Source organism: Nycticebus coucang, chromosome 2 (assembly GCF_027406575.1).
Source record: "Nycticebus coucang isolate mNycCou1 chromosome 2, mNycCou1.pri, whole genome shotgun sequence".
Taxonomy (NCBI): domain Eukaryota; kingdom Metazoa; phylum Chordata; class Mammalia; order Primates; family Lorisidae; genus Nycticebus; species Nycticebus coucang.
Window position 1 is genome coordinate 45,803,274 of NC_069781.1, and position 21,706 is coordinate 45,824,979.

At 46.4% G+C, this 21,706-nt stretch overlaps 1 protein-coding gene across 2 annotated transcripts in view; it reads left to right on the top strand.

Moving 5' to 3' along the window:
- Nucleotides 1–21,189, top strand: part of B4GALT1 (beta-1,4-galactosyltransferase 1) — a 51,837-nt gene extending 30,648 nt beyond the window's left edge. Inside the window, exons 2-6 of one of the 2 annotated variants that reach the window (XM_053570739.1) lie at nt 1,734–1,969; nt 14,511–14,698; nt 17,683–17,805; nt 20,359–20,463; nt 20,648–21,189. In XM_053570739.1, the coding sequence (XP_053426714.1) occupies nt 1,734–1,969; nt 14,511–14,698; nt 17,683–17,805; nt 20,359–20,463; nt 20,648–20,780 (785 nt within the window). In that variant the 3' untranslated portion in view covers nt 20,781–21,189. The remainder of the gene's footprint in view (nt 1–1,733; nt 1,970–14,510; nt 14,699–17,682; nt 17,806–20,358; nt 20,464–20,647) is intronic. The other variant, XM_053570742.1, reaches the window with a different exon arrangement.
- Nucleotides 21,190–21,706: the final 517 nt, after the last annotated feature.

A 21,706-nucleotide genomic window follows, 5' to 3' on the forward strand; every position in this document is an offset into this window, starting at 1 on the left:
GGGATGTTTCTGGCAAGGAGAAACAGGTGGGTATAGGCAGGGTTAAGAATGGGGAAGGACACAGAGCTGAGACTGAAGGGCCTTGTTTACAAGCTAAGGAGTTTGGCTATACCTTGTACAAGGCCACACAGCTTTACAGCCACTGCAAACTTTTAATAGGAAAGTGATATGGTTGGAGCTGTGGCTCAGAAGAAAATGAATTCATGGGAAAGATCCTGTGCTGTTGGAACTGGGCCAGCTACAGAGGACAGGAAGGTGTGAGGGGTACAGTGGGGCAGGCAGCAAGGCTCACAGCTTCCTTTTCTCCAGCTGTTCAGTTCAGAAGAGTGAGTGCTCCCTGGGGTCAGGGGACACTTGAGGACAGGCAGGCTGCTCATGGGGCCTGGGGGGGGTTCTCAGCAGCATGTTTCAGGGGAACTCGGATGTGAGATTGTGGTCAGTGTTCCCACCTCTCTTCTCTAGGCTTCTTCCTTTGCTCTTGTGTCTGGTTTGCTTCACAGGTAAGTAACAGTTCCAGGGTGTGTTCCCTGACAAAATGGTTCTGTGGCCAAATAAGCTTGGGAAATGGTGGGTTAAATAAAGTGAAGGGGGTTTCTTACTTCTCAGAGCCTTTGGTGTGCACATGACTTCCCAGGAGCAGGATTTAACGCACAGGGTTCCTACCCTTCTTTGACCAGGGGACATATTTTTCCATTGAGTATCTTGCTGGGTCTAATGCTTCCTGGAACCTGTTTTGAGGGAGTGTGGTCCACAGAGAATCCTGGGAGCCTGGGTTTGGGTCTTGGCTCTGTCCAGTTCTCTGTGTTGCCAGGACACACCACGTGGGTAGATCCTCACCTTTCCCTTTTTCTCTACTCCTGATCTGCCACTACCTCAAAATCTACCATCTGCATCTCAACAATTTTTCTTCTGTGCCAAGAGCTCTCTTCCTAACTTATTTCCCTCATCTGGACCCATAATCGTCTAGGCCAGAAACTCTGGAATCATCCTTGACTATTCTCTTTTCAGCATCCCTCCTTCACTTTATCCCATACTATTACTGAGCATTCCTCTGTGATGTTCTTTCTGGATGTTTATTTCCCCGCAGTCTCCTCTGGGACCTTATTTTTGCTCCATCCCTCCCTTAGTTTACCTCTGTATCAAGGCCTTTCTGAGACATGCTTACTCCTTTGGTGTGCACATGACTTTCCAGGAGCAGGATTTAACCAGTCGCTGCTACCTTCTCATTTGAAGCTGATTTCCTCCCCCCTGGCCTTCCCAGTATGTGCATGCACGCGCGCACGTGCACAGCACACAATCGCACTTTGTCTTTCTATTTCTCTCTCTCTCCATTCCTTAAGTAGGCTCCATTAGAGAGATGATGTCAGTCATTTATCCTAGCTAGGAGGTGGCAGAGCTAGGTTTCAACCTCAGGGTTTCTGAGAAAGTGCTTTCTCATCCATAACCATCGCTACACAACAGTCTGTCAGGAAGTCTGAGAAGGGGGGTCCTGGGCAGAGGAGTGCCTCATAGGGGGACCAGCCATCTGGATTAGCCCAGCACTGAGGGTGTCCTAGGGTGGTTGGTCATGCTCATGCTGGACACAGTACTGTGAGCACCTTTTCGTTGGCCACATTGCCTCTCAGGAGGCGACGTCTCCTCTGCATTTCACCTCCTCTGCCTCCTGACCATTTAATGCAGCCTGTGGAGCAGTGAGTCCCATGGTCTCTAACTTCTTCCCTCCTCCTCTCTAGTCGGCCCCATGCTGATCGAGTTTAATATGCCTGTGGACCTGGAGCTTGTGGCAAAGATGAACCCGAAGGTGAAAGTGGGCGGCCGCTACACCCCTAAAGAATGTGTCTCTCCTCACAAGGTGGCCATCATTATTCCATTTCGCAACCGGCAGGAGCACCTCAAGTATTGGCTATATTACTTGCACCCAATCCTACAGCGCCAGCAGTTGGACTATGGCATCTATGTCATCAATCAGGTGAGGTCTGGAAAGAAGGAGTGAAGGAGGGTTTGTGTGTGTGTGTGTATGTGTGTGTGTGCATTGTATGCAGGACAAGGGGAGTGTTTTCCCAGACACCTGGCATTTTGCAGCGAGGAGCCAGCCCCAGCACCAGTGCAGGCGAGTTGAATGCCATTGTGCTTGCTTATTGCTATCAATTCTGTTAGCCAAGGGAAATTGCTGAGATGTAGTTGTCTGTTTGTTTTTTTAGAAGTAGCCTTCCAGCAAAATTGAGAAAAAAGCACTGATTATTTACCATCTTTGTGTAGCTATATATTTTCCTTTTACCTTTAAAAAAGAAAGCCACTATTTAGATGTCAGACTTTTATCTAGTCAGATTGCCTTCCTGGGGCACCTTAGTTTAGGCCACAAGCCAGCCCTTAGCAAAATGTCTGGGGAAGTCTGTTCGCTGGCCAGATCTGAGAGTCAGGTGGACTGGGCCAGTTCTGAGCAAAAAGCTTCTTACTAAATATCTGATCCCTATGTGTTGGGCTTTAGCCCTGCTTAGGAGACTAATGCTAACTATGTGTCAGCCTTCATCTCTATGACCCGAGAATCAGATTTATCTAAGAGGCATTTTTATTGAAATAAATTTACTTCCAATCTGAGGAGCCTCATTGTTTTTTTTCCAAGAGTATAACTTTGGTATTTCAAATTTATCCCAAATACTTAAATCATATCTTTACACTGTAACCTAGGGGCAATGGCATGTCCAACTTCTCTATGTACCAAATTTCATTGAAATTCATTTGGAGGGACAGAGTATGCTCATTTCTACAAGGCCCAATGTCCATTTCAAGGTAAACTCGGTCTGTTTGAGGTAGCAGAATTGTTGAAAGTTTATAGCTTCCATCAAAGCTAAGGGACTGTGTGCCTCTTCTCATGGACCGCAAAGGAAGCTGGAAACAGCAATCTGTCCATCAAGCACTTCTGAGGACTGCTGTGGCATGGTGCCATGTCACTTACTGCAGGGAGATACCAAAGAAATGTAAGGTCTTAGTCCTACCTGTCCTGAAGCTTCCAGCCCCCTTCTTTGGTTGTTCCCAAGAAACAGTTTGTTAATCCTCCAAAGGCATATGATTGGGTGGTGACTGCCAAATGTCTTTGGAAGCTCAGAGGAAGGAGAGAGAACAATGGCCTGGAAGAACCAGGATATAAACAAGGTTTTGAGGGGGAGAGAGATGGGTATCTCAGCTGGGACTAGTGAATAGGGACCTCAAGGAAGAAGGGAGCCTTGCAGGTCACTGGAGATCAAGATGACCATTGGGGAAGGAAAGCACTAGAGACCCTGAGGCCAGGTGTTAGAGCTGAGCCTTTCAGCTGGGGAAGAGCAGAGCAAGCCCTGTGACAAGGAAACCGAAGCTCAAGGTGAGAGAACAGGTGTGGGCAAGCTCTCTTGGGGATTTTTGAGTCTCTTGGCCAAGTGAGGTACAGCCTAGGGCCCTCTGAACACCTGCAAGCAAGATAGCCATGTAGTTGTGGGTCATTTTGGAGGAATATTGGAGAATGTAAGAGGGAACAGGTGTCATGCAAAGTGGAGGTCGCTTTAATCCAGCAAGTTTTAGTTTAAGTCAAGCCCTGTGATCAAGAAACACTTGTCTGATGCCAGTGAACACTTAGTGATCATGGCAAGATTCAGGAGCCTGTTGTTGAAGCAATAGCTGTGTGCACCTGGCACAGGAAGCCACAATCACCAGGAGCCAGCAGGGATGACTAAGAACAAGCCATACAACTGCATCTCATTTCTCTCTTAGCAGTTACTATCCCAGCAGATGAGCGACGCACTGTAGACACCAACAGCAAGGCGTCTGCCAGCATCCCCGATTAGAAGACAGACAGCTGTGGTCTGGAAGGCATATAAGCTGATTAAAATACAAATCAGGCAAAGAGGGTAAAAGAGAGTTAGTGACGAGTCTCACTCTGTTTCGCAGGCTAGAGGGCCATAGCATCACAGCTCAAAGCTACCTTCAACTCTTGAGCTCAAGTGATTCTCTTGCCTCAGCCTCCCAAGTAGCTGGGACTATAGGTGCCCGCAACAACAACTGGCTATTTGTAGAGACAGGGTCTCGCTCTTGCTCAGGCTGGTGTCAAACCCATGAGCTCAGAGCAGTGCACCTGCCTCAGCCTCCCAGAGTGCTAGGATTACAGGCCTGAGGCCCTGTGCCAGGCCTCAAGAGATCCTCTTGACTCAGCCTCCTGAATAGCTAGGACTACAGGTGTCTGCTAGAACACCTTGCTAATTTTTCTATTTTTGGTGGAGACAGGGTCTTGCTCTTAATCAGGCTGGTCTCAAACTCCTGAGGTCAAGCAATCTTCCTGCTTTGGCCTTTTACAATGCTAGGATGACAGATGTAAGGCACTACACCTGGCCTGATGCTCATTCTTTGATATAGATGGCTGTGGTCAAGGAAGACTGGAGAGAAAGAGGCTGTGTTTAGATACATTGTATTTTAGGTGAATGTGAGACTTCCCTGTTCAATTATAGAAGTCAAAACAAATATTGGACTGGTGAAATGTAGTCTTCAGCTTAAATCCCTGTGACACAATTTATATATTCCCTAGACTTCAAACAGATTTCCTCCTGCCCCATACCAAGTTAGTGGAAAAGGTCACTAAGCCAGCTCAGACCAGTGGCACCACTCTGCTGGTTGACACTGGACCCTGCCTGAGATGGTTCTCCCAAAGTGTGCTCCCCCAAATGGAGGTACACATGCTTGAGGAACCCCAGGTTAAACCACATGAAGCAGGTCTCATTCCTGCAGAACCCTCAGAGGTATTTCCTGAGCTTGCCTAACTGAAGAACTGTTTTCTAAGGACCATCTTAAGTGATGAGTATTTTCGTGAATCATACTTTGGGAGAAGCAGGCCCAAATTAACACCTCCCCCAACCACCTCTTTACTTTCCCTAGAATGCTAGGAATTTCCCAGTCTCCTTCCCTTTCTCTTTTTCCACTTATAGCTTAGCATCAGAAATATTTTACGTTTAGTTTCTAAACATACATACGTGTTTTTCTCTCTAGTCTTGTCAATATCATTCCCCCCATACTTTTTTTTTATTATTTAAATTTCCATTCTTTCCTTCTCTTTCTTGTTGATTCTTTTTTTTTGTAGAGACAGAGTCACACTTTATTGCCCTCGGTAGAGTGCCGTGGCGTCACACAGTCTTTCCTTCTCTTCCAAAAGTTAACTTTCCACCTCAGGAGAATATTTTCCTCTTCTCCTTTTCCCCCAGTTAGTCTTAGATTCTATGCTCAGATTCTACCCTGATTATCTTTCTGGCACCGTGTGTTCAGACTCCAGATAACTAAATCGAGAAAAACTTGAGGTCTTCCCTACCTTTCTGGTAAAGAATATTATCTAATACATAATAAAGTGATAATAGGAAACCTGAGCATCGAAAAGACACAGAAGGGAAAACACTTGGAACATGCCCATCTACAAATTAGGAACTTCCTGCATTCTTTGTTCTATAGCTATAATCTAGAAGAAGAAAGATTTTGTAGTACCTGGCTTTGACCTTTGTGCACTGTTTGTTGAGCAGATAAACTTTATGAGCTGTTAAGCCTCATTATGGCCTCTCAGTAAGTCCCTGTCCAGACATTTGCTATCATTTTGACTCTTCATTTACACATCCACATCCACTACTTGAAATCAGACATAAAAAGGGTGGAGCACAGTGGCTCATGCCTGTAATCCTAGCATTCTGGGAGGCGGAGGCAGGTGAATTGCCTGAGTTTAGGAGTTCGAGACTAGCCTGAGCAAGAGCAAGACCCCATCTTTAAAAAAATAGCTAGATGTGGCTTGGTGCCCATAGCTCAGTGAGGAGGGCGCTGGCCACATACATCGAGGCTGGCGGGTTCCAGCCTGGCCTGGGCCCTGACAAACAACAATGACAACTGCAACAAAAAAATAGCCAGGCACTGTGGCTGGTGCTTGTAGTCCAAGCTATTTGGGAGGCTGAGGCAAGAGAATTACATAAGCCCAAGAGTTTGAGGTTGCTGTGAGCTGTGGTTCCATGGCACTCTACTGAGGGTGACATAGTAAGACTCTGTCTCCAAAAAAAAAAAAAAAAAGCTAGACATTGTGGTGGACGCCTGTAGTCCAAGCTATTTAGGAGAGTGACTCAAGAAAATAGATTGTGCCCAAGAGTTTGAGGTTGCCATGAGCTATGACATCATGGCACTCTACCCAGGGTGACAAAGTGAGACTCGGTCTCAAAAAATAAAAAAAAAAAATTAGACAGGGCGGCGCCTGTGGCTCAAAGGAGTAGGGTGCTGGCCCCATATGCCAGAGGTGGTGGGTTCAAACTCAGCCCCAGCCAAAAACTGCAAAAAAAAAAAAAAAAATGCTTAAAATAGGGGTGGTCTCTGAGGCAGCTAGTTGAGGGATTTCCAAACAAGCTTCTCAGTATAGCATGGGACTTTGTGTCCCATTGAAACGCTACACACCCACATTTTCACCAGGTCATGGGAAAGGTGTTCTACTTGAAGTGTCTGTCCTGTCCCATCCTAGTCTTTGCCAGGATTTGCCCAGACTCCTGAGGCCAGTATGAAAATTTCTGTTCCATGTCACAGATGAGGAAACTGAGGCTCAGAGAGGGAAAGTGACAGATAGTCACATAAAAAGCAGCAGGCTGCAGTGCAAACCCCAGCCCCTGACTCTAAGTTCAGTGCCCTCTAACTGCCCTGCAATGACTCTCCTTGAGGCTGTGTAGCCCCCAGCCCCACAGTGTTTCTCAAAGGCTGGCATCCAGGGCAGGGAGCAAGCAAGTTCTGTGTTCAGACTGCCTGGCATCAGCCCTGGCTCTGCCACTTCCTGTCAGTGACCTTAGGCAGGCTTCTTACGCTCTTCAGAAAGGGAAGGGTTTAGCATCTGTTTTCTGAGGCTGTAAGCCATCAGCTATTTCTGTTGCCTCTCCATCCTGCACTCTTCCTGGCCCTTTCCTCTCTTGGCACTGTGGTGGTAAATCCTACCAGGCTCTCCTGCCTCCTGCTTCACCCTCACTTGATGCCAGAGTTAGGACCCTTCCTGCTCTTGGTCCAGACTCCTGGGGTTAGAATAATGGGTAATGGACTGGTTAGGTGACCGAATCGCAGAGGACTGAGGGGCCCAGGAGCCGTCTAAGCTGTTTCAGAGTAGGGATGTGTCTCAAGCTCTGCATGCAAGAGGGAACTTTCACAGGGTTTATGGCTCATACTCCTGCCCATAGTCAGCTATTAACCTCTCCCATTTGGTTTAGACCCCTCTAATCTCCAAGACAATCTCTATCTCAGAATGAGTATTTTGGAGGAGTAGTAGGAGAGGCTTTCACAGTTGGGACAGAAGAACAAGCAGTGCTCTTTGTCCCCAGGGTTTCCACCCCTCCTGCCTTAGCTTGGTGGCTTGGGAGGGTCCATTTGGCTCCCAGCACCTGAGATGCAGATATCCAACTCTAAGTCCGCCACCGAAGCCCTCGTGGAGGGGTCAGTGTCGAGATGTCATAGCAAAGGGGAGATGCATACTGCACTTCCTCATACGTCAATCTGAAAAGGAATCTGTGAAACCACCCACAGGGAAGGGAAGGCAGGTTGCCACCTGGCAGTGCTAGCCCTAAATAAAGGAATGCAGGATGTTTGTGGTATTACCCATCATAAAAATTATAAAATGCGGAGGAATGCGGAGCGGCTGGCCAGGTAGGTTTGTCATGACTATGGCAGCTCTTTGCCTCAGACCTGGTACCTAGGACTTGTGTCCCCAGGTCCATCTGTTTATTTTCTGGCGCCGCAATTCTTCTCCATCAGCTGCCTGAGATCTTTCTGGTTCTCACCATGTCACTCCCTCTCTTTAAACCCTTTGTCATGTCCCCACTGCCCACAGGCCAGGGTTGAATAATCTAAAATCCTAAGCTTAGCATCTGAGATCATCTGCAGTCTGGCCCTGCCTATACCTCCAGCCACTTCGTCCTCATCACCCTTTGACATGCTCTATGCCGAAGCCACACTGGATTTTCCTCTTCACCCAGACCCCTCTGTCCTTGCACCTTTGCTTACGCTGTCCCCAAAGCCCTAGTGGCTCTCTTTCTGGCCATCTCTTAAGCCTCCCATCCCTACCCCCACACTGATTAGCTCTGCGGAGACCCTAGGGAGGATCCAGCTCCTCCCTCCCCACTGCTCCCAGGCCATTCACCTGTTGCTTTCTGTTAAAGGATGATTCTCTGCATTCATGCCTCTCCTGAGCCCTGGACTCCCAGTCCCTCATGCCTCATAGAGTCAGTGAGGGTTCGGAGCACAGAGCCTGTGACTCCCACCCCTTTATTTCCATCCAAGTGATCTCAGCACTCCTTGCCCTTGCTCTTCTGGCTAGATCTGTGCCCCTTGGAAGCAAAGCCTCCTTTTCCAGTTGGGCCCTTTTGGAACTTGCATGGCTCCTCCCTGGACCTTTCCCCAAAGTGACACAGTCCTTGGTGTGACCTCCCTTTCCAGGAAAAATGCAGAGAACCTAAATTAGCCCCATGGTTGTTAATAGTCATAAAACTCCATTGGGGTCCTTTAGACTCAGCATGTTTTATGGCCTCACTTTGAATTGACTGTCAGAGTGAGGCAAATTGATCTTCCGATTGTTCCTGCTGAGGGAACGCTCCAAAGGTAGGCAGGTGATGACTGAGTGGCAGAGCTGGGATTCAGACAGAGGTCACCTGAGGCCTAAGGAATGCCTCCCCTCACCAAGGTTATTCCCAGGATCTCTACACACACTGCCAGTGCTGAGTCTCCCTAGGTCCTGAAAGGAGGGCTAGCAGCTCTTCAGTGACAACCTCAAAATCTCCAATTGTCATGCTAGCTTAGACACCCTGGCCTGAAAGGCTGTGGAAAAGTAGCCGGAGGACCCACCTGGCTATCTTGAGGAATCTCTTTGTCTGGCTTGGAAATTTGTTCCTGCCTCCTTCATCTGTGCACAGTGTGGGATGATAGTTCCAGGCTGCTTGTGAACAGATTTGGAGACAGTCCTTTGTGCCTCCAATGAGCAAGAACATCTGTCACCACACCTCAGCAGCTTATCTCTGTCACTGGTTTAGGCAGCTGGTTCCTACAAGAGGTCAAGTTCCCTGGGTGTAGCAGACTCATGGGCCCACCCCGTTAGTGAGGGCAGCTGCCCGTCCGTGCAAGATCATCTCTGTTCACCATCCCCATCCCCACCCCCACCTTCTATTTCACCCCCACCCCCAGCTGTCAGTGCCCAGATGGCAGCAGGCATGTGGGGATGGGGCTCAGGCGGGGTGGGGCTGGTCCTGGCCAGCAGCCTGCCCTTCCTTTGGTGGTGGGGGTAGGTGGTGGGGAAAAGTTGGGGAGTGGCTCTGTGCCATCACTGTTTGACTGCTGCCCCTTTGCTGTGTTCACCCCTCTGTCCACATCTCACTCCGTTCTCCTGGGGGATGTGTGGAAGCACTCATACTGCTGGGGAATTACCTTGTGAATGTTGTTTTGGAAAGGGACAAGGAATGACACTTTCTAGCATCTACTTTTGCATCAGAACGCTGGTGGGCAGACTGGGCCCCTTTTCCTTGGCAGCCTTGTCCTTTGCCTCTTTTTTCCTTACCTGGGTTCCTTGCATCCATACTTCTCTCTCTTCTTTTTTTTCCCCTTCTAGTGGAGCCTTTTGCCTTTACTTATTAGTCCTGTTTGTAGCAAAGGAAGCGAAAGGAGGAGTTCCTCTCTGTGATCTGCTTCTTGTTCTCCACCTACCTTCTCTTCTGTACTCTGCACCTTCTATAAAGAAAGAGAGAGCAATGCTGATCTAACTACTGCTGACCCTGCTGCTGCCACCGCTGCTGCCACCGCCACCCTGGTAATGTCCACATGCCTTCAGATCCACCCAGATCCAGGGCCCTGCTGCTCACGGGGAAGCCATGCAAATAAGCCCGTGAGTGTGTCATCTTTGACAGGCGAGGCCAGGGCCTCTGTGGGCTAGCTGGGAGGTGCTGATGTTGCTGGAAGCCATGTTGTACAGAGATCTCAGGGACTTGCACTCTTTAGATTAAACCACAGTGGAGCTCACATTACATGTATATCGACTTTTGTGTCCTGCGTTTTTTCTTAAATTCTATATCATGTGCATCTTCCATATTATTTCATAGTCTTCATAGTCATTACCTTCCATGCCTTCATAGGAGTTGGTCATAGAGTTCTGTCATAGGTAACTTAGCCTTTTCTGTATTAGAAGGTGTTTAGATAATTTCCACTTTTTCACAAGTGTAAATAATACCCTAAAGAATATCTTTGAGTCTGAAGTTTATTCTGTGTTGGCTTCTTCCACACTTAGGATTGTTTCCCCCGCTAGATTTTCAGATGCAGGATTATGGGTTCAAAAATGGTTTTATGCACATTTTAAGATTTCTTAATACAAATTGCCAAATTGCTTTGTGAAAGAGAAGCTTTTAATTTTGCAAGTATTTTTCTCCAGCTTATATCTTAAACACCCTGTAAGTGCTCAGTGCCAGCCTCTTGATACATTCTTGGGAAAGCCTGGTCAGGCATCTCAGTGCCTCTGGCCCTGGGAAAGGCAGGCATCCTGCTGGGATTTAAAACTGCCCTCTCTGTGCTCATTTCACCCAGCATCCCTGCTGGGCTGTTCTGGGTTCTCATTTCTTTCTGAAAGCAGCTTCATGGCCTCTGTCCACACTGTGTTTCCATGTGGCAGGGGTCAAGGATGTGCTCACTCCTGAGAGTGATTACTTTGGCTGACAGAAAGCCACCCTTCAGCCTGGTCTCTGGCCCTGAAGGGTCCTTTTCCCTCACTCACTGGGTGAAGAGTTTAAGTCTCAGACTCAAGTTTTGTTCAGGGCTCCTCTGTCTGAGCTACCATATTATTGTGGTCAAAAACTAGAGCCCAACTGCTGTGAACTCATGATGAGTGGATATTAGCCCTCCACAAACTCAGCATTTGTATAATCCCAGGCTCTGTCCAGTAATTCTCTGGGGACACCTCCCAGTCTGTCCACTGCCCTGGATCCACGCATAGCCTGCAAGAAGGTCCTGTCAGAGCTTCCTCTGCTGCTCATCTGTTACTGCTTCCCTGTAACCTGCTCAGCCTAGATCCTTCCTCTTGGTATTTGAGCAGGCACAGAAAAGCATGCAGACACTGCCACTGGCTACAGACCTGCCCCTCGGTCTGTGGTGATGAGAGCCTGGGGGTGACTGTGTCCATGGTGGGGTCGGGGGTGGCTTTGTAATGGGCCAGAGTGTGTGTGTGGGAGCCACAGTGTCTCTCCCATCACAGAATTCAGATTCATTGAGAGTCTTGCCTTCAGGTGGATGTTTTCAATCTCATTACTGCTGTGTCCTTTGGTAGAGGATAGGTCAGGTATAACCAGTCCCTGAGCTATCATGGTCTGGGATGTGTGTCTGCTGCTATACACACATGGGCCTGGCATCTAGGGTAGGTGGGGGTGGGGTAGGGACAGATCCAGAGACTGTTAGGATAAAGGAGGACGTGGTTGTCTATCTCCATTACAGTTGGGGGAAGGCCATTCTTGCCTTCCTTAACCACAGTTAGGATTTTCCTACAGATTGGACCAGACCTCCTCCTAAAATCCTCCGCAAAGGCTACTTGCAAGTGTGATGTGCAGGCCTTGGGAGCAGGCGAGGAATGAAAGGAGAAGTGGAGCCTCTGCCTTTAGCTCTTAGGGGGAGGCTTTGTCTTCTTAACTAGGGGCTCTCACTGGAATCAAACAACAGCTTCCTAACTGGTCCCCCATCTTCACTTGGATGGGGCACAAATCCCTCCTTGATGTGCAAAATGTAGTTTAAGACTTCCTGTGGCCTAGATAAAAGATAAGCCTAAGTATCTTAGCAAGCACCTAACACCCTACCCCCTTCTACCTCTTGCCTTACCCTTTCTGAAATGTTCTCTTCCCCCACAGCTTTACAAATGTGCTCACTGTGCATTCCTTTCTCTGCGCCTGCAACTGTCCTCTCTCCTGCCATCACCTCTATAGTCTGGGTCTGGTCTGATTCTGCCTGCTTTTCTTTGGCCCCCTTCTGTAATGACCTTTGCCCAGTCATTTGGGGGTTTATCTATATACTATATATAAACAGAAAAAGGATAGAAAGAAGAGACGCCCCCGCAAAAAATACATACACACACACAGAGCTGGCTGCCCTAGAAGGAAGTGATAACTGTAATTCTTATTTACCAACATAAGATGGAGTACATACACACTTGAAAAACTGGGTCTTTTGGCTCGTTTCCTGTGGCTCAAGCAGCTAAGGCGCCGGCCACATACACCAGAGCTGGCAGGTTCAAATCCAGCCTGGGCCTCCCAAACAACAATGACAACTACTACCAAAAAATGGCTGGGTGTAGTGGCGTCCACCTGTAGTCCCAGCTACTTGGGAAGCTGAGGCAAGAGAATCGCTTAAGCCCAGGAGTTGGAAGTTGCCGTGAGCTGTGATGCCACAGCACTCTACCCAGGGTGGCAGCTTGAGGCTCTGTCTCAAAAAAAAAAAAAAGAAAAACTGGGTCTTTCAAAGGGACACACTTGCCCAGCATGCCGGCTCCTTCCACCAAGTGTTATTTCTCACACCTTTCCCAGGTCTCTGAAGGTCACTTTGCTTTCTTCTGCTGCCCTAGACGCTAAATGCATAAGCCACAGGCTAACTCACTTGAACCTAGTTAGAAAGTACCCCCTCCGTCAGAGAAGCAGGTTTAGGAAGGACACAGGGAACAGCAGACTCTCCAGATTGGATCCATAAGAGATGTTTTAAAAAGTCCAAGTGTTCAGGATGGATGGGAAAGCCTATCCTTCTAATAATTATAGTAGCTGACACTTTTGCCAGATGGTGAGCTTAGGTCTTTTCATGCATTGTCTTTAGCATGTCTCATTTCTCATCTACATGACACAAAAGTGGAAACGGAGGCCTGGAGGTGTGGTTTGCCCAGACTCATATGGTTAATAAGTAAAAATGCTGCATTCCTGGGAAAAAATGCATGTGTCTGTCACAGTGGTGTATTTTGTCCTGATAGATGTTTACTTGAGCAAATGAAGTATCAGATGCCCTGGATGAATGTGCTTAGCCAGGAGGGGCAGGAAGTGGGGCTGGGTGTCTTATCACCTCCTGTTAGCAGTGGGGATTAGTAGGCTTGCCAGGGCCTGTCTTTCTTATCGAGAAAAGTGAGTCCCAGGTGTTACACTAGTTCACTGAAAGAAGCCTAGAAAAGGCTTGACTTTTCTGTTATCCCAGGGGGGGAAGAGGAAGACACACTTTTCTCACCCACCATTCTGCTCAACTGGTGTTCTACCTGCCATTTTATGTCAAAATTCATTTTTCAGTCTGTTCATTCATTCATACATTTATTCAAATGTAGTTGAATACAAATACAAATAGTTGCCAGTCAGCAACTATTTACTGAGCTTTTACTGATGATGGGCAATGTTTAAGGAACCGAGTGAATAAAAAGCAAAATGTCTCTCTCTCTTTTTTTTTGAAGACAGTCTCCCTCAGTTGCCTTTGGTAGAGTTTTATGGCATCAACCTCAAACTCTTTGGGTTCAAGTGATCCACTTCTCACTCCCAGGTAGCTGGGACTATAGACGCCTGCCACAATGGCCAGTTATTTTTAGAGACAGGGTCTCGCTGTTGCTCAGGCTGATCTCGAACTCCTGAGCTCAAGCAATCCACCCACCTCGGCCTCCCAGAGTGCTAGGATTACAGGTATGAGCCACCGCTCCCAGCCAAATATCTCTCTGTCTTCCTTGAGCTTGCATTCTAGGGGAGGGGGGACTGAAAGTACACAAGTAAATAAAATATATACGGCCTTTGTACCAGCAGCCTTGGTGCTTGGGGACCCAGGGGTTGCCATCCCAAAACAGGTGACCCTCTTTGTCATTGCACACACTGTTTCTGTCATAGTGTGTATCACACTGTTTCCTACCCTACATAGTGAGCACCACGAGTGTGGAGATTGAGTTGGGTTCACATTATTTCTCTGGTGCTTAGTTTACTGCCTGACATACATGGAAGGCACATAATAGGGTAATCAAACCATAGCCAACTATATAAAGAGAACAGAAGTGAGAAGTTCCACAGGTACCCGATTAATTTCACCAGTTTCCTGGTTATCTTTCCTGAAATTAGTTTATTTATAGTGTGTGTATATATATGTAAATGACACGTTTAAATGCCTTTTTCACCTTTCCTTTAGAGCTTCCTTAATTTTTGTTAACAGCTCTATTCCCTTGTATGGATGTACTATGACATTTAAAACCAGGTCCTTTGATGTTGCTGGCAATCTTTTGCTATGATAGACACTCCAGTGAATAGTAGTGAGCACAGTCATTCATGTCCTTCTTCAGGATAAAGCCCTAAAATTGGGGTTACTGACTTAGAGGGTTTGGCGCTCAGTCTTGATTTGTAAAGTGGGGGCAGCAAAATGAGGTCCCAGAGCTGACTCATGACCACATGTAGTGGACAAGTTCCAGTCTCTGATGATGGTTCTGCCCAAAGGCCTTGAGGAGTCTGATACTACCTATTTTGTTTTTGCTCCAGGCTGGAGAGTCTAAGTTCAATCGTGCCAAGCTCCTCAACGTTGGCTTCCAAGAAGCCTTAAAGGACTATGACTACAACTGCTTTGTGTTCAGTGATGTGGACCTCATTCCAATGGATGACCATAATGCCTACAGGTGTTTTTCACAGCCACGGCACATATCTGTTGCAATGGATAAGTTTGGATTTAGGTAAGAGGTATTCAGCCAGAGTTGTAGTAACCATGTTTCACTCATTGCCTAGGCAATGCAGTTCCTTCAGCTCAGGAATACCTCTTTAGGCCCCGGAACAGAATGCCTCCTCTGAGAAATGGGTGGTCTTTAAGTCCAAAGTCAGTTATGTTATTTTTTGAGAAGGAAAGATGAGTTCAGAAATGCCAGTAGTCTCTGCACATACAGACGAGAACAGTTGTGAATGTTTTGGATGGCTCCCATCTTTAGGCTCTAAGCACATACTGTACTTTACAGCTTTATTCTTCTTCTTACCCCACATAGTTTGGGAAGCACTGAATTCTTGAGCTTGAATATATATATCATCAGATGTTCCTTGGCACTTTAAGAAGGAACATGATTCTGTTTTCCAGTAAAACATAGACTTCTGCTTAAATACAGAGCCCAAGACTTTCCATCAAAATGCTTATTGTGAAGGGGCCAGCCCAGATACTCCACTAAGCCTGATGTCATAGGTGGGAAGTGGCCTTATAGTTTATTAATTCAGAGTCTTTTTTTTTTTTTTTTTAGACAGAGTCTCACTCTGTTGCCCTCGATAGAGTGCCATGGCATCATAGCTCACAGCAATCTCCAACTCTTGGGCTTAAGCTATTCTCTTGCCTCAGCCTCCCAAGTAGCTGGAACTACAGGTGCCCGCTACAATGCCCGGCTATATTTTGTTACAGTAGCCACTGCTGTTTTAGCTGGCCGGGGCCAGGTTCAAACCCTCCACCCTTGGTATATGGGGCCAGCGCACTACCCACTGAGCCACAGGCGCCGCCCTTGCTGGGCTATTTTTAGAGATGAGTCTCGCTCTGGCTCAGGCTGGTCTCAAACGTATGAGCTCAGGTAATCTACCCGCCTCAGCCTCCCAGAGTGCTGGGATTATAGGCGTAAGCCTCCACTCCTGGCTGATTCTCATCATTTTTCTTCATTTCTTCCTACTCTCCCTTGCTAGGGGCATGGGAACCATACATGAGTATAGGAATATCTGATGTCCTTCCCCCAAATCAAAGATTTTCAGGCCCTAAACTTGCTGTCTTAAACAGGGAAAAATTTGAATGTAACACTTTTTGACTCTTCAGAAATCGCTCTGCCCTTCTATCTTCCCTCCCTTCCTATTTGCGTATGTTTTTCACTTTGAAATACGCAGGCCCATACCCTGACCTCTCTTAATTCCTTCCCTGAAGCATGGTGGTGAACCTGGATGGGGCCCAAGTGATCACCTGATTTCTTTTTTTGTTTTGTTTTGTTTTTGCAGTTTTTGGCCAGGGCTGGGTTTGAACCCACCACCTCCGGCATATGGGGCCAGCACCCTATTCTTTTGAGCCACAGGTGCCACCAGTCACCTGATTTCTCGTCACAGCACCGTGCTTGTTTCACAGACAGCCAGTCAGGTTTGGGGATGGGTAGGTAGGTGAGAAAGCAGGGACAGCAAAACCGAATCTTGTGGCTTTGGCATGTACTTTCCCTTGAAATGGCTAAGAATCCATTTCTGTAAAGACACTGATTATCAAAATACATTATTGTCCCATAATAGCATAAATGTATCCATGATCTATGTACAAATGGCTCAATTAAAAAATAAAATACCTTATTGGCCTGGCCACTTCTGGTGCAGACCCTCATGTTGTAAGTGTGGACAGTAGCATGGGGTGTGCCAGAGAGTGGATGGCTGGCACCAAAGTGAGGACATTTAATTACAGTAGATTCAGTAAAGCACGCCTCCAGGGGTCTTTGCTTATGGATACCTGTGGTCAGAATTTCTGGATGTATTTGAAAATAATTGTATCTCTGTTTTCATATGCTCTGTATGGTTTGGCTGACTTCCCCCTCAAAGTCTGAGTTAGAGCATTCTTTAATTTATGTGATGAGTTTTGGTGTCTTTGGATTCCAAGAAGAGCCTGAGTGTGGTTTGAAGTTGCACTGAGGGTCCACACAAACCTGCAGCTCTCAGAGGTCCCACAGGAAGGCCTTTGGGCATGTCTAATTCCTGACATTTCTCTTCAGTGCTGATCCTGTGTTCCTTGGGTGTTGATAAGTCATAACCATTGAAATATTGAAATATAAAAATTTTTAGAGGATGAGAGCCCAGGCGCCCTACTACTTGTTTGGAAATACATAATAATATAATAGATTAACCATTATGCATTTTGGTAAGTCAGGATAAAATAGAAATTTCAAAGAAATTTTCATTGTTAGGGTTGGGAGTGGGAGTAGAGCCAAGACAGTGGGTTCAGGGATACTAAACCAATCTCAGATTCCGTGACCTCCTGCATAAGGACTTCATTTGCAGGAGCATGGGACATGGGAAACAGATTCCTGAGCCACTCTGGAAGAGCTGGGCTTTTGCCTGCTCCTGTCCCTGACTGATTTTCTAGATAACTGTAGAAATAGCACTGTATCCTTGGAAAGAGGAAGATTGTACTTTTTGATATCTGTCTTTAATGCATTAACTGCCATGTAAGATGTATTTAACTCACATTAGTTTCAAGCCCAGGGCTTTGTGAAGTGTATATAACTCACCTATCTCAGCCTTGAGAGCCATGTAATAAAACACCATGGTCCCAAGGGAAAAAAAGCATTTTTTTTTCTGGTGTGGCAGTCAGTGTGTGAAGATAACCTGAGCCCTGCCAGTTTATCTGGCAGGTGGATTGCTTGAGCTCAAGAGTTTGAGACCACCCTGAGCAAGAGTGATACTCTGTCTCTACTAAAAACAGAAAAACTAGCCAGGCATTGTAGCGGGTGCCTGTGGTCCCAGCTACTTGGGGAGGTTGAGGCAAGGTGATTCTCTGTCTCAAAAGAAAAAAAAAAAAAAAGATAAGCTAAGCCCTAATGCAAAAGCAAGCAAAACCCTCATAAATCTCCCATCAAAAAGTTCAAGTGTATGTTTTCCTCAAGCTTTACTTTGGAGATTTCAATACTTAACTAACCACTGGCCCTTTGTGTATGTTTTTTTCCCCCAGCCTGCCTTATGTTCAGTATTTTGGAGGTGTCTCTGCTCTGAGTAAACAACAGTTTCTCAAAATCAATGGATTTCCTAATAATTATTGGGGCTGGGGAGGAGAAGATGATGACATTTTTAACAGGTAATGGTCACAATTTAGATCTTTCTCCCTCGTCAACTTTCACTTCCAGTTTTTGAATCAGTGCTTGGTTATTCTGCAGGGATTGACCCTCAGAAGGGATCTATTCCTCACTCAGCCCAAGTTCTTAGGTGTGTCTTCCTATAAGTCCTGAACAGGGTCTTTAAGAAAACAAGCTTCTGATATTTTTGGATTAGCTTTGGAAAATATAAAAGGGGAACCAACTGAAGGAATTAGTTTACTCTGACTTGCCATGTGCCATTTTGTACTGAAGGAGTAAACATGTTCTTTGTAAAAATTCAGTATCGCATTGTGGGCACCTTTCAGGGTCAAACAGGTTGCCCTGGAAAGAATCTAACTTTCTGCACAGAATCTTTATGTTATATTTTTATTTTGGAATACTAGTGGCTTTTTGAGATAAGGTTTCAATTCACTATATTGTCCAGGCTGGTCTTCAACCCCTAACCTCAGGTGATCCTCCAACCTCAGCCTCCTGGGTTAAAATGAGCTGGAACTCATTTTAACACACACAGAAGGGGATAGAGTAGTATAAAAAGACCCACCTGGCCCTAACAACCCATGCCATGGCCATTTGCCCCATCCATATCCCAGGGCTCTTTTGAAGCTGATAAACCTTTATCGTGTGTTGTTACTACTGGTGGTAAAAACCATCTATCAGTGGCATTTGAAACCATATTCTTCTGCTTAGTTCTCTCTGGAAAAGGAGGCTTCAACCCTACCAGCTATTAATAAGAAGCACTGGCGCGGCACCTGTGGCTCAAGCGGCTAAGGTGCCAGCCACATACACCTGAGTTGGCGGGTTCGAATTCAGCCCGAGCCTACCAAACAACAAAGATGGCTACAACCAAAAAAAAAGCTGGGCGGGGCAGCACCTGTGGCTCAACTGACTTGGGCACCGGCCCCATATGCCAAAGGTGGCAGTTTCAAACCCAGCCGGCCAAATAACTGCAAAAAAAAAGAAAAAAAAAAAATAGCCAGGCATTGTGGCAGGTGCCTATAATCCCAGCTACTTGGGAGGCGGAGGCAGGAGAACTGCTTGAGCCCAGGAGTTGGAGTTTGCTGTGAGCTGTAATGCCAGGGCACTCTGCCTAGGGTGACAGCTTGAGGCTCTGTCTCAAAAAAGTAAATAAATAAATAAATAAAAATAAGAAGCACCTTCTCCCTCTGTGAGCAGTCTAAACTTGTCACCGAGTTTTATATCAGAATACGCCCTGGTCCAGCCTTTCTGAATTGGAGTCCACTTATATGGTCAATTAACAGGAATCTGTCAGAGCAACACTGTTGTCATTTAGGATTACTGTTGTGTGAAAACATGACATAGACCCAGTTTTTAATATAGGCCTGGAAGGAAAGTTGAGTATGCAGATTGGTTATCAAGCATGCGTGCACTTATAAAGCATCTTCTGCATATAGAGCACTATGCTAGGCAGGCCCAGTGAGGAAGACACTGAAAACCTGGACATGGGATCCAGACAGAAGCAAATCTGCTTCCACAGAACCACCCCTGGGGCAGACATTCTGGACCTGTGTGGTAGTGGAGGCTGATAGGATACCATAGCCCTGAATGGTCAGAATGACGGGGGAGGGAGGGAGCATCAAGAATGGACACGCTAAGGTGGTAGGACTAGAAGGATGGGTGCTGTGTGGAACAACCGTCTAGAAAGAGAAAAGACCTAACTTTTGTCTTGACGTACTTACCATATGCCAGGCACCAGGATCAGTGCTCAGAGGAGGCCAGGCCAGGAACCTCGAAGTCATCCAAGATCAGCCAGCCCTGGCCTCTTAACCAGCTGTGATATTCCTGCTGCTGAGCCTTTAATTTTGATCCTCATTCCTTTTCCATGAACCAACACAGAATCCTCCTTGCTGTTCTGGCTAACCAGAACACTGAGATAAGGTTTCACTATATTGTCCAGGCTGGTCAGACCAGAATGGGTCTGTTTTGTTATTTCACTTAGGGGAACACGCATGTTATATCCATTTCAAACACTGGCACTGTTGGGATGATCCAAGAAGGCCTCGCTCTCCTTTTCAGCCTTACTACCTGCCACTTCTCACCCTAGACCCTTGTCACCAGTCCCCAGAAGTTCACGTTGCTCTGTGAGGGCACCATGCTTGCTGTCATCTCCATGCCCCTGCATGATGTCCCAGCTGCCCAGAGTGCTCTGGCAGACGTCTCATCATTGTCACAAGCTGGCTCTGTCTGGTCGGCCCTGGCAGAGCTGGTTGCTGCTTCCTGTGTGCCCCCAGCCCCATCTTCTTCTCCTCCCCTTTGTGCGGGCACTGAAGGCCTTATGTTCTGGGCAACTATGTAAGTTCTATGACAGCAGACACTCCCTGTCATATGGTAGTCAGTGTCACAAACTCCAGAACTAGTCATAAAAGGACATGGAATAGGAGCGTAACTTTGAACCAGTGTTGTGCTGGGCTGGGATGTGGGCTGAGTGAGGGCCCAAAGCAGGGTGATGCATGGGGCAACAGTCTTGCAGCTGGGGGTCTCACTGTGATAGTGACTTTCCCCCTTTTTCTTTGCAGATTAGTTTTTAGAGGCATGTCAATATCTCGGCCGAATGCTGTGGTTGGGAGGTGTCGCATGATCCGCCACTCAAGAGACAAGAAAAACGAACCCAATCCTCAGAGGTGCATTCTGTGTTTATTCTTATTCCTTCTTTCCCCTTTAGGATGGGGCAGGCAGGCTGTAGAAAGGAGGCTCTGCAGAAGGCTCTGTGCCTCGAGGGAAGTTGGGGGACAGGGGGTACATTTAATGATTTCTTCTTAAGATTTTTGTTTTAACACAATCCCTTTGCCCTTTATTTCTTTATAGGTTTGATCGAATTGCACACACAAAAGAGACAATGCTCTCTGATGGTTTGAACTCACTCACCTATGAGTTACTGGATGTACAAAGATACCCAATGTATACCCAAATCACAGTGGACGTCGGGACACCAAGCTAGCATTTTGGCTTGTGAAATAGCCAGGGACCTTTGCTGTGTGTCTCTGCCAATCTGCTGGGCTAGTCCCGTGTTTTTTACCAATCTGAGTGACAAATCCCCTTCACTCATCATTCAGATGCCTTTCCAGATGACCAGGACGAGCGGGGTGTTTTGCCTCCAACTTGGCTCAGCATGTGACTTAGCTCTACAAGATTTTTGTCATTGTGGAAACTGTCAGCCATTGTGGGGAGTTATGACAGTGTCACCCCAAAGAGTCAGAACTGTACACAGCCCAAATATTTGGTGACTGTGGGATTTATTTCTGGCGATAAAACTGCTAGAAATGAAAACTGTTGTGAAATAGGTCAGAATTTCTCTAAATTGTGGTGTTCTCATTACTTAATGAAAACTTGGGAGAGTGCTATTGTAATTGAATTGGTGTGATATTTTTTGTTTGTCATATTTGAACAGAAAACACAAAATTTCAGTTATTCTCATTTTACACACACACACACACCCACGGCTTCTTTCACTGGTGTGCAACTATTACAATCACTATGTACGTGTGGGTATGTGTCTGTCTTAGCAAGAGTTTTAGAACTTTGAATGTCCTGCTAATGTGTGAATTCCAAGGCAACTTTAGCCAACAGAGCAAAAGCCTGGGGTGTTCTCACATTCAGTGGTCTCTCTCCAGACCATCTGATTTCTGAATGTAAAGTTGTTTTTTTTAATAGCAGTTTGTAGTATTTTAAAGAAAGAACAAATCGAGTTCTAATTATGATTTAGCTTGATTTTTTGTGTTGATCCAAATATGCATAGCTATTTAGCATTATATCATGACAATTTATTTTTCTTGAGCATGCTGTGTAAACTTGAATTTCCTATGTATTTTTATTGTGGTGTTTTAAATATAGGGAGGGGGTTGAGTATTTTTTAGGGAAAAATAA